At 38.7% G+C, this 12,318-nt stretch overlaps 1 protein-coding gene across 19 annotated transcripts in view; it reads left to right on the top strand.

Annotated features, from left to right (window-relative positions):
* The window catches only part of LOC122561721 (membrane-associated guanylate kinase, WW and PDZ domain-containing protein 2), a 687,684-nt gene that overhangs the window by 618,273 nt on the left and 57,093 nt on the right, over positions 1–12,318 (top strand). For all 19 annotated transcript variants that reach the window (XM_087999522.1, XM_087999521.1, XM_087999517.1 and 16 more), the window contains one exon: positions 3,412–3,657. In XM_087999522.1, the coding sequence (XP_087855648.1) occupies positions 3,412–3,657 (246 nt within the window). The remainder of the gene's footprint in view (positions 1–3,411; positions 3,658–12,318) is intronic.

Genomic DNA, 12,318 nt, shown 5'->3' with positions numbered 1-12,318 from the left:
AGGGTAGTGGTGGAGGGTTGTTTTTCAGATTGGAGGCCTGTGACCAGTGGAGTGCCACAAGGATCAGTGTTGGGTCCATTACTTTTAGTCATTTATATAAATGTTTTGAATGTGAGCATAAGAGGGAAAGTTAGTTTGCAGATGACACCAAAATTGGAGGTGTAGTGGACAGCGAAGGTTACCTCCAATTTCAATGGGATTTTGATCAGATGAGCCAATGAGTTAAGGAGTGGCAGATGGAGTTTAATTTAGATAAATGCAAGGTCCTTCATTTTGGGAAAGGAAATCTTAGCAGGACTTGTATACTTAACGGTAAGGTCCTAGGGAGTGTTGCTGAACAAAGAGACCTTGGAGTGCAGGTTCATAGCTCCTTGCAAGTGGAGTCGCAGGTAGATAGGATAGTGAAGAAGGTGTTTGGTATGCTTTCCTTTATTGGTCAGAGTATTCAGTACAGGAGTTGGGAGGTCATGTTGTAGCTGTATAGTACATTGGTGAGGCCACTTTTGGAATATTGCGTGCAATTCTAGTCCCCCTCTTATCGGAAAGATGTTGTGAAACTTGTAAATCTTTTCTGAACCCTTTCAAGGATTTGGAGGATTGAGCTTGGGGCTGTTTTCCCTGGAACGTCAGATGCTGAGGGGTGACCTTATAGTGGTTTATAAAATCATGAGGGGCATGGATAGGATAAAGATTGGGTAAAGTCTTTTCCCTGGGATGGGGGAGTCCAGAACTAGAGGGCCTAGGTTTAGGGTGAGAGGGGAAGAATATAAAAGAGACTTAAGGGGCAACTGTTTCACTCAGAAGGTGGTGCATGTATGGAATGAGTTGCCAGAGGAAATGGTGGAGGCTTCTAAATTGAAATATTTAAAAGGCATCTGGATGGGTATATGAATAGGAAGGGTTTGGATGGATATGGGCCAGGTGCTAGCAAGTGGGACTAGATTAGGTTGGGATATCTGGTCGGCATGGACGAGTTAAACCAAAGGGTCCGTTTCCGTGCTGTACACCTCTATGATTCTAAGCTTTAGAAAACTGAATTTCCAGCCTGATGACCCATTGATTTTAACAACCGTACTATAAATGGAGATGATAGGAAGGGAAAGTTAATATTGAGGAGAACCAAATAATTTGTTTTCTAATTTTCTTATTTCTTAGCTGTCCATAATCTGCATGCACCATTTTCCAGATGAAGGGACAGGCTAAAGCTGGGTAATCCTTCTGATTTACCTTCCTCAAAGAGTTTAACCAAACTAAAAAGTCACCATGCAAGAACTGTGGATGCAAAGCTGTGTTCTACCGCAAACCCAATACTTCATTCCTCATCTTACTTTGTCACTGCCAACTTTTCAATACACTTGTCAATGCTGCATTTGGTTTCTAATTCATCACTTTCTTGATCTATGATCTATAATTTATAGAGAGAGCACTGACATTTCTCTACCACTCCTCTCATAAAGAGCAGTGGACAAAAATGTGATATGTAGACAAGAGACACTATCCACTTATTCCTGAAAAGACAAATATCGAGTTAACATATCTTATTTTGGATCAGGAATTTTTAAAATACTATCCTGTTTAATCAAATAATTTCATTCTTAACAGGAGCAACGAAAATAAAGCATATGATCTGTCATGTCTCGAGTTATTGGGTTTCATTATTTCTATCCTGGTATCTATTGTCAGAAAATGACCTGGCTTATTTTATTCACAACAATGAAGTGACTATGGATATCAGTCAGCCAATGAGGTAGAGGTGGAGAAAAAAAATAATTTTAAACCAAAACAAACAAACACAAAACTAAGTTTATTTGCAGGCTGTACTAAAAAGTCTACAAACATTAACAAACAGAACCCATTCCCAACCAAACTGCAGCAATATCTTGCAGTGGAATGACAGTGATTCCTCTGACAAAATGCATTGAGTAGAGGAGAACTAAAGATTACAAATTTATTATTTCTCCTTCAAATGTAATATAGCACAGTTTCATCCAGTGACAAAAATGTAATGATACAGGTAACTATTTGTATGAAAATGTGAAATATTTCAATCTTAGTCTGTAGCAGATATGTGTAAATCTACAGAGGTTACATTTTTGTGGCCACTACTATTGTAGTGCTTGAGAATTGAATGTAGTGAGTGCAAGATAAGTTCAGATTATGTACATAAAATCATTCTCTGGGACAGGAATAGTGGTATCATGGGTGGGGTTTCATAATACTGAAAACAGAAAATGCTGGAGATCACAGCAGGTCAGGCAGCATTCATGGAGAGAAAGCAAGCTACCATTTCAAGTCTAGATGACTCTTCAGAGCTGAAGTGAAGTGTGGAGGGGGCAGCATTTGCGCAATAGTGGGAGCAGGGGAGAGTTGGAGTGCTAGGGGAGAAAGGATGTTGATCATTCAGATTAAGTGATCGGAATGTGAGAATGGCAGAAGAATGGCATATCTAACACAGTCCCACTGGAGTGGGGGGAGGAGAGAGAGAGGGTGACAGAGAATGTAACAAGTGAAGCTAAAAGAAAGGGAAGGAATGGGTTCACTGTTTGAAAGTGTTGAACCCAGTATTGAGCACAGAAGATTGTACACTGCCTAGTTTGAAGATGTGATATTGCTCCTTCAGTTTGCGCTGTGATTCGCTGGAGCACTGCAGCTTGCCAAGGGCAGACAAGTGGGCAAGACGCTGTATTAAAATGACCAGCTACAAGAAGGTCGGGGTCATGATTGCTTTGCATAACACATCCGATGTGTGCGCAGTCATCCAGTCTGCGTTTGGTTTCTCCAATGTAGGCCATATTGGGTGCAGCAAATATAATGCGCAAGATTGGAGGAGGCATAGGTGAAATGCTGCTTCACCTGGAAAGACTGTTTAGGCCCTTGGAAGGTGAGCAGGGAGGAGGTGAATGGGAAGGTATTGCACCTTCAGTGGTTACATGCGAAGGTGCTATGGGAAGGGGGAGTGATGTTGGTGGTTGAGGAATGGAATAGTGTGTCCCGGAGGGAATGTTCCCTGAAAAGTGCAGAAGGGAGAGTGAGGGGAAGATAGTTTGGTGGTGGCATTCTGCTGGAGTTGTCTGAAATAGCAGAGAATGATCCTTTGAATGCGGAGGCTGGTGGGATGAAAAGTGAGAACAAAGGGGACCTGATCACATTCCTGTGAGTGATGTGAAAGGGCAAGGGCGAAAGCATGGATGATAGGTCAGGTGCGGCTGAGGGCCCTGTCAACAACAGTGAGCGGGAAACCACAATTATAGAAGACACTCTAGTTAAATCCAAAGGAGAGCCAAAGCATCTTTCTGCTCATTCTCCTACTGGTATCATTATGGAATTGACTCTACTGTTCTATCTGTATACAGTCTGCACATTTAGGTTTGTGAATGAACACAAAAGTACCATACATATTTTGTTTTCCAGGTGGGCCAACTTCTGAGAATGGACGAAGTCCAGGATCTGTATCTACACAACACAGTTCTCCCAGAAGTGATTTTGCTGTTTGCCCAAATAACACACAAGCACCTCCCAGTGGTTCCTCACCTGCAGAGAGTTTGGTCAGTCATGGTGTACAGGCCAATGACATTATTATATATCGTAAAGAAAGTGAAGGCTTTGGCTTTGTGATCATTAGTTCATTAAATAGACCAGAAACATGTGCATCAATGGGTAAGTAAAAGTAAGGAAAATGTATAGTCTTCCTTTCATTCAATGTTAGAAAACAAATCTGCTCTTTCTTCTTGCATTCGACCTTATGTTTCTTTCTCTTGCACCCAGACAATAAAAGTTTCAGATTACAAATCTAAGGCTTTTCTCACCAATGGAATCTTCTTGTCCAGGAATTATAGCAATAGAATAAAGTTGACTTAACAACAATTTGTGTTTAAAGGGCCTTTAATTATATTAAATCATCCCAAGGCACTTGACAAGAGTTTTAGAAAGCAAATTTTAACATCAGGCTACAGAACATTTGGTGAAAGACATATGTTTTAAAGGAGAAAACAGAGATTTAGAAAGGTAGTTGCAGACCTTAGGGCTTATGCAGTTCAAGGTTTGGCCATGAATGGTAGAACAAATCAAAATCCAAAGTGTTTAACAGGCTAAAATTAGATGATAGCAGAGGATTGTGGGGCTAGCAAAGATTTAGAAATAGTGGGTTAAGATGATCAGATTTGAAAACAAGGATGAGAATTTTAAAATCAAAAGAATTGTTTCATTGGTAGCCAATATAATTCAGTAAGCATGAAAGTAATGGGTAAAGAGGACTTAACACAAATAGGGACAGAGGTGGCAGAGTTTTAGATGATCTTAAGTTTACAGAAGGTCATGTTATAATTTAACAGCAAGGATATTTTGGGAATAATTTGTCCTCCAATTTTCCTTCAAAAAGGAACTGTATAGTTCACCAATCTCTCTACTGTCTGTTAGCAGTCTAGTCCTGCCTTACTGGCTTCCACGCATTGCATCCTTGTGTAAGAGAATACTCATTAGTAAGAGGCAGCTCATTATTTTGTCCTAGGATACAATTAACTGACAAGAATGCAATTTTATTTAATATAATGGGAAATCCTTTTACTTTTTTGTTTGTAAAAAGGAAAGGATATGAAAAATAATCTTAAAAGTGCAAGCAGTACTGAAATAAAACAAGTTGCTAATTTGAGTTCAATCCGGAATTGAGGGTATTTGTGAAAGTCTGTTCCCAACCAGTAAACCGTCCTAATGAAGAGAGAGTACTTCAGTGTCTCAACCAAGACTAGCAGTGGTTCCTCATTGATTTTTTTCTATCTTTAGAAGGAATTCAGCAACAAAGCTCTCAACCATTTTCCTAATGCTGACAGATTGCAATATTATCCCCTGTGGTGAATAAGTGAACCATTCCTACAAGAAGATCTACTGACATGCTATGCCATGTTAACCAGTCTTTCACCATCCTTAAACATTCACTGTAGCTTGTATGTAACTACTGTGAATTTCATCATTTAATTATACCTAGGTTGGCTTTTTTTTCTGCTGCCCTCCACTTTTCACTCCTCGCAGAGACTTCGTAATTTTTCACTTCTGATCAACTAGGTGAAATAATGACATTTTCCTTTCGGCATGTTACCTTTTTTGAGTTCCTTTGCACTTGCAATTTGAGGGATCTCATCACCTGTGTAATGGTTTGTGGATAGAATTTTAAGCGTGTTTCCAAACCTGCATTTCAATGGCCTTTATTTTTTCCAAAGATCTTGGCTTATTGTCTAGGCATCTGAAAAAGTGGATAGAATGTAGCATCTTACGAGATTTCTCCTTTATAAGAGGCTTTAGTTTTTCCAGTTGTTAAAACATTCTCGATCTTCACGAAATTACTTGTGGCTTGTGGCTATCTTGATCCTTCTTCTGACTTGGGCATCACATCTCCCATATTTCATTCAAATTTGTCCTCAGTTGACAAACCTATCTACTTGTTCCAATGTAACATCATTCATTTCTGGTGTTTTACTCCATCCACAATATTAGTACAACATCTTCTGATTCTGCTTGTAGTTCTGAGCATACTCCAAGTTTGTCATTTTCGGGTGTCCAATTTCAACCCCTTGAAGTATATCTGACTCTCTGAATGTTCATTTTTTGTACAGTTTGAAAAATTTCAGCAGAGGTATGTAACAATGTGGTAATCTTTCCTTCACTTAAAATATAACCAATTGCTCATCTTCTCATCCAACACTCACTATCTGATCAGTCATGGTGTACAGGCAAACAGATTCTGAATATATGTCGTATCTTTGCTGTCACATTTCAACAGCAGATCTATTAGTTTTTGGTGATAAACAAACATTTTTCTATAATCTATGAAGCATGTAATATTTATATCTTGTAGATATTTGTTGAAGATTGTTCTAAAGTTAAATGTTCGCTCCACTGTTCATTCCTTCTCCAGGTCTAAATCCATACTCTATTTCACCAATTTCTACTTCAAATGTATTATTATTTACTAATGCTATGATTTCCAAGATCGCCTAAATTAGTTGACTCAGTTAAAATTGATTGTATTTGGCTTTAAGTTTATTAACTAACTTAATAATGAACGTCTCAAGTCACTTAGAATGTAGTTTACAAGTTTAGTTTGTAGCTAACGTATCAGTTAATTGATTATGTTCCTTTTGTGGTGCTGAAAGACCAGATTCTTTATTCACTTACTTGGGAAAATTCGTGTGGAAACATCCCTTTACAAATATGCAGAAAAGTAAGTGACATGTTCTAAAAGCAATGCAGACCTATTTTACATACCCATGGCTAAGATCCAGACAAATTGGAGAGTACTCCAATAACAATAAAACAAAAACTGAAAATTCTTGAAATACTTAGCTGTGTCCATGAAAGTGAAAAAGCCTGGAGGGAACTTGCTCAGATGTGCAACTGTTGGCCCTGTTGGGCAACCCTGGAGTTGCTTGGGTTTAGATACATTGAGGGTCTTCTTGCCTGATACAAGTTGATCCTCCTCAATCTCTAAGAATCGGAGAAGGACAGGCAGAATGGAGATGGAGGGTCTGGCCACCTCTGCAGTGTCTGAGTGGAAAGCGCACAGGAGAATGTGTGTGGGTAGGCGTGTGTATGGTTGGTTCCACCTCCAGCTTTCAAAGATCCCCACTATTTGTTGCCATGCCTTCGGTCATGAAGATCATGAGGTGAGATGAGGGAATCCAGCTGTTCCTGCCTCTCCAGCAGTCCCTGAGGATGCTGGTCCTGGCTCTCCAAGGCAGCTACCAGTCTGTCCATTGAGGCAGACAAACAGTTGCAGGACTTGGTGCAATGCTGCAGCTTCTGGGCAGTGATGGTCAATGCATCCCATATGCCTTTCTACCATTGCAGCTCCATCTTGTACATTTGGATGAAGTTCCTGATTGCCAACAGCAGAAGATCATCTTCTGCCCAAAACTAAGCAGCCTGCTGTCTGGCAAAGTTTCAAATACCAACTGCTAAGGCTGTTCCTCCCACAGCCAATGCACAGCTGTCACTGTAAGGCGCTCACGAGATTGTGTACCTACACCCTCTGTGCCTATGACTCCCACTGAAGTATCAGTATCTGGGTTGGTGGGGGTTGCCGAAGCTTGATTTACTAATGTTACCTCTGAGCCTTTGTACTCATCCTCAGAATCAAGGATGGGGCTTCTGAAGGAACCAGGCATTTCTTAGAGGTTAAGGGCAGGACAGAAGAACCAGCAAGATGACAGAAGATGTTGCACCTACTAATTGTGAACGACAGTGGAGTTCATGCAAGAGTTTCAGTTGAACAAAGAATAGTGTTTATTTGTTTGGCAGGACATGGATTTTTCAGCATCTCCACAGGATACTGTTCTCCTGCCAAGATTCTTTCTTCAAAGGTGGTGAGGAAATGAATGTCAAGTTGCCTTCCCTGTCCAGGCTCTCTCTGCCCTGTTATGGGGGAGATGATTTCTTCTAATGAGCCAAAGGAACTAATGAATGAGATTACAGTGGGTGGCATGACTCTTATTGTTGATGCATCTGGGGGAAAGGTGGTGAGGTGTACTGAAAGACTGAGGGAGCAGCACAGAGGGAATGCTGAGTTATTAGAGTTGAAGGGAATGAGAGCTAGTGCAGGCAATAATGAGTGGCAAAGTATGAGCCTTGGTGAGAAATGGGTGCTGTAGCAGCTACAGAGTGAGTGTGAGATAGAAGAGAGAAGATTGTAGTACTCACTGTGGTGGAGTGAAGAAAGTCCTTGAGTTTAATTTTGCATTGCTCCAACATTCTTCTGCACCCCGGAGGTAGCACTGACCCAACAGTGACCTCAGACCAGTCTGGCAGGGTCTGGTGGCACAGCCTCCTCTGTGACTTTGGGAGTGATATCAAGCTGAACCTGAGTCTTTAAAAAATTAAGCTTTTCAGGTTTCTCAGGTAGTTAGAGATTCTGATATTTATCAAGTTACAGCATGACTGAAACAGAAACAGAGATCAGGAGAAGCAAATCTGGCAACAACTGTTGAGAGAAAAACAGAGTTAATATTGAGTTCAGTTATCCTCCTTCATTGCATTCAATACATTTTCTGTAAACAGCTGTTGCCAGACCTACTGTGTTTCTCTCCAACTGTGTTTTGGTTTTGTATTTTCAGCATTTGTAGTTCTTTGATCAAGAACTTCTACTGAGGGAAGGAGACACTGAGCTCCAGGGGTCAGCTCATTTCCTGGTCTAAATATGTGAAAACAGAAAAACTAATTTGAGGAAGAGTTGCTAAGCAATCAGCACAAAAGCCCCAATAGTCTTTTCAAAAATCTGTCTCCTATTAATTAAGAGCCATAAACCCCATCTCCTACCTCCCTAAAAGTTTTACTTCTCTTTTCTCCAAATCACTTAACTTTCTATAAAACAATAGATGAACCACAGCAGAGATTAAACTGTTGACTTCATTTCCAAGGAACACATGGTAAAAACTGTTTACAATCTAGTAAGGGTCCAAACACTTCCATATTTTTCAGTTTTTCACATTGTTGGAAATATATATTTATATTTACAGACTATGATCAATTAATGGAGGGTGCTCCTATTTAATAACATGATAGTCATTGTTAAAGTGTTTTCTTCTATGGACACTAGGAATTTCCTGTTTTCACAAGATATTGCTCCTTTGCATATTGATACAATATATATGATGTATAGCAAATACGTTCGAGACTTAGAACACACAATGAGCTAATTTACCGTCATTCTTTTTCTTTTAATATGTATGCATTAGGATATGCAATTTTGGTTTGTTGCACAGTGAGCACACCTTGAGAATGATTTCCATTATTTATAATAAAATTGTATATAGATTCATTTTTACTATTCTATTTCAGTTATGGGACAAGTATGAAGTTCCTGATTTGAGAGATTAGGGATTTGCTGTTTGTATTTTGGAATGCCTTAAACCTTACAAATCTTGAACCAATGTTGCCTTCTGAATTGGCATAGCAGTTCCATCAATCTTTAACTATTATTTTGCATCCTTTATCCTAACAAAGGAATACTGTTTGGCATTTTCAAGGAACTTGTTATTCACTCAAAAATGATCAGTAGAGGAAGACTAAGTCAATTGCTTGTGCCATCCATGTCCATTCCAAACTTTTCAGCTGAAATATCAGTAGTGGTTTAGACCTACATTAGAAAATGTAGAAGTTTAAAAACTCAGATTTATCTTTGCTTCCAGGTATTTAATAAAAATTAAAATCTAGTCTTAACAGTACCTTTGTAAGTGGTGGTTAAACTTAACATTTGAAAACATATTACAGATGTTTATGCATTTATTCATTATTCATCAGCAATAGAAGGCAGCTAGTAAAAAAAAGTCACTTATTAAACAATTTTTTAAACTTGTTACCAAATCAAAATTAGTTTTATGGCTTGTGTAGACCTGCTAGTTAAAGAATTCCAGGAAGTGCAAAATGTATCTAATCTAAAGGAATTTAGAAGCTAGTTTAGGCCATTTGATATTTTGAGCCTGCTCCACCATTCAATAAGATCAACTCCATTTTCACATTTAGCCACCATAACCATTAACTTCCTTCACTATCAACAATTTATTTCATTCTGCTATGAATATAGTCAATGACCTAGACTCCAATATTTTAGAAGGGAGGAGAATTTCATTCACAAACAATATTGGAAGGAAAACGTTCTCATCTGTTTTAAAAAGTGTGATTCCTTATTCTTAAATTATGTTCCCTGCGTCTAGTCTCCCCATGGAATTAAACATTCTCCTGCTATCCACCTAATCATGTTCCCTTCTCTCTTTCTCATTCGGACTCCGGTCTCTTAAACTCCAATAAGTTTAGCCGTACCATTCAACCTTCCTTATTATAAATTCTTCATCTCAGCAATGTGTCAAGGGAACCTTCTCTAAGTAGCTTCTAACCCAATAAGGAGACCAAATTATACACAGTACTCAAGATGTAGTCTTGACAATGCCATGTGCAGCTGCAGTAAAACTTCCTTACTTTTATATATCATTCCCCTTGTAATAAACACCAACATTAGTTTGTCTTTTTACTCACTTGCTGTACTGCATAGTAGTATTTTTAAGATTCAAGTATGAGGGCACCCAGCTCCCTCTGTACCAAGTTCTGCCTGATAATCATGATAAATTAAAATGTTCGTTAGAGAGATTCCAGGCATATGTTTTTCTGGTCAGAGTTTTATTGTAACACTCATGCCACTAATTATAACCTCACTGATTATGTATCTCCATCTACATTTATATATACCAGTCAACTTCTCACCCAATCAATCTTCAATTAACATAGAATTCAGGAAGTGGTGATTATATCATCTGGTATCCCTGCTAGATCCTACTAGACAAGAACTCTGCAGTCTCTCTACATTTACTCACAGTACACTCCATTTGTAAAATTTTTGCCCACTCACCTAACCCATCTATATCCCTTTGCAGACTCACTTCCTCTTAAGAAGTTCCTTTCATGCCAATCTTGGTGTCATCAGTAAGTTTAGCTACTGTAGATCCAGTCTCTAATTAAATCATTGATACAGACTGGAAACAATTGAGGTCTCAGAATTTATCCCTATTGCATTCTACTTGTTACAGTTTACCATCCCAAAAGGCCTGATTTATCCCTACTCTCTACTTCCTGTTCACTCATCAATCCTTCAGCTGTGCTGATGTGGCACATCCTACACCATGAACTCTTATGTTGTATAGTAACCTTTGATTTGACACATTACCAATTATAAGAATTTGGTTAAGGAGGAATCTATTTCATAAGCATTTTAAAAGTAGTTAACTAAAGAAAATGAAAGATTCCAGACAGAGGAGTCATCAGGTTATGATGGCTAAGAAAAAAAAGTTAATGTTTCAAATGAGTAGATCCCACAATGAAATTTCCCTAAAATTATACATGACAACTTTTTTTAAAAAACTATCACCATTATTAACACTGTCTGTTAGATTAAGCCAGCTAGGTTTACAAGACAAATTGTTCTACATCCTGGATATCAGTTTGGTACATGAAAATAAGTATGATCATACTTACATTTGATAATATATAACTTAAACTTATATGAAAAAAGTTGCTCTCTTCATCAGTGGTATTATTTTATTAGCTTGGGTATGCACTTCAGTGCCATACAAAGCCACAGACCAAGAATTAGCTTTTCGATTAGCTGGCGTGGATACATTGCCAGCCTCCTGTGCAATTCCTATGATTCATATTGTCAGAGTATCCTTTGTAAACTATTTTTAATTAACTTGTACAGATCATCATGGGGAGACCATAATGATAATATCACTGGACCTGTAGTCCAGAGGTCCAGGCTAATACTCAGTGGATTTGGGTTCAAATCTCATGGGAAAATTAAATTCAGTTAATAAACCTGGAATAAAAAAACCTGTCATTAGTGATGGTTAGCATCACAAGTATCATTGATTGTCATAAATGAAAACCATCTGATTTATTAGCATATTTTAGAGAAGGAAATCTACCATCCTTATCTGGTCTGGCCTATATTTAACTTCAGAACTAGAATAATGTGATGAATGTCTTCTATAACCAGCTCACAAGCTTCTTCGATCAAGGAGGAATAATTAGGGGTTAGCAACAAATGTTGACCCAAACCATGGTGCCCATATTCTTCAAAGAATTTTTAAAGTGACAACTCCAGTCTGACTTGAATCCTGATCCTCTGGCCCAGAGGCACCACTATACTCTTGATGTCAATGGCAGAGGATACTTTTGAGCTATCGCTTTTGGGTTCTGTACTACTTTATGTCTGACAGGGCACTATAATTGGATCAATTTATTTTTATTCAACCTGTTTGGACACGTTATAGCACATGACCACAGCAGGTGGGACATGAAGCCTGACTTTCTTATCCAGTCACTGTCATCATGTCACAAGAACCTCATGGTTTGAGGATTGATCAAAAATCTCATTTAGATCAAAATGAGATTTCACTTATACAGCATGAGGCATCTTCCAATGTCGAAGTCCGGCAGGGTGGGATCTTTGCTCCAGCCATATCTAATCCAATCCCCCTCCACCAAATTTCCTATTACCCTTTTTTGCTGGGGTCTCAGTCAGCCATGCTGGACATATTCGAAATCTAGGAGACATCTTCACTTTTTAGGGGCATTGTAATAGTTCCAGTGGCTGTGACTGTCTTCTGGTGCTTTTGGAACTACACAGAGTTGCCCGCAATTGAGATTTGCCAATGGCTCTCTAGTGCTGCTATTTAAAGCTATCCTTAATGTATCATCACTGTGGGGCAATTGGATTTCACATCAGCGAAGTCCCATAAAATCTAGCCCTTGATGTTGAAAAGAGTCAGTAACAGTTTA

The sequence above is a fragment of the Chiloscyllium plagiosum genome, unplaced genomic scaffold, assembly GCF_037043375.1.
Source record: "Chiloscyllium plagiosum isolate Xiang-an unplaced genomic scaffold, Cpla_swu_hap1 HiC_scaffold_23, whole genome shotgun sequence".
NCBI classification, from domain to species: domain Eukaryota; kingdom Metazoa; phylum Chordata; class Chondrichthyes; order Orectolobiformes; family Hemiscylliidae; genus Chiloscyllium; species Chiloscyllium plagiosum.
The sequence above is the reverse complement of the archived record's forward strand: the minus strand, read 5'-3'. Positions and strand labels throughout refer to the sequence as shown.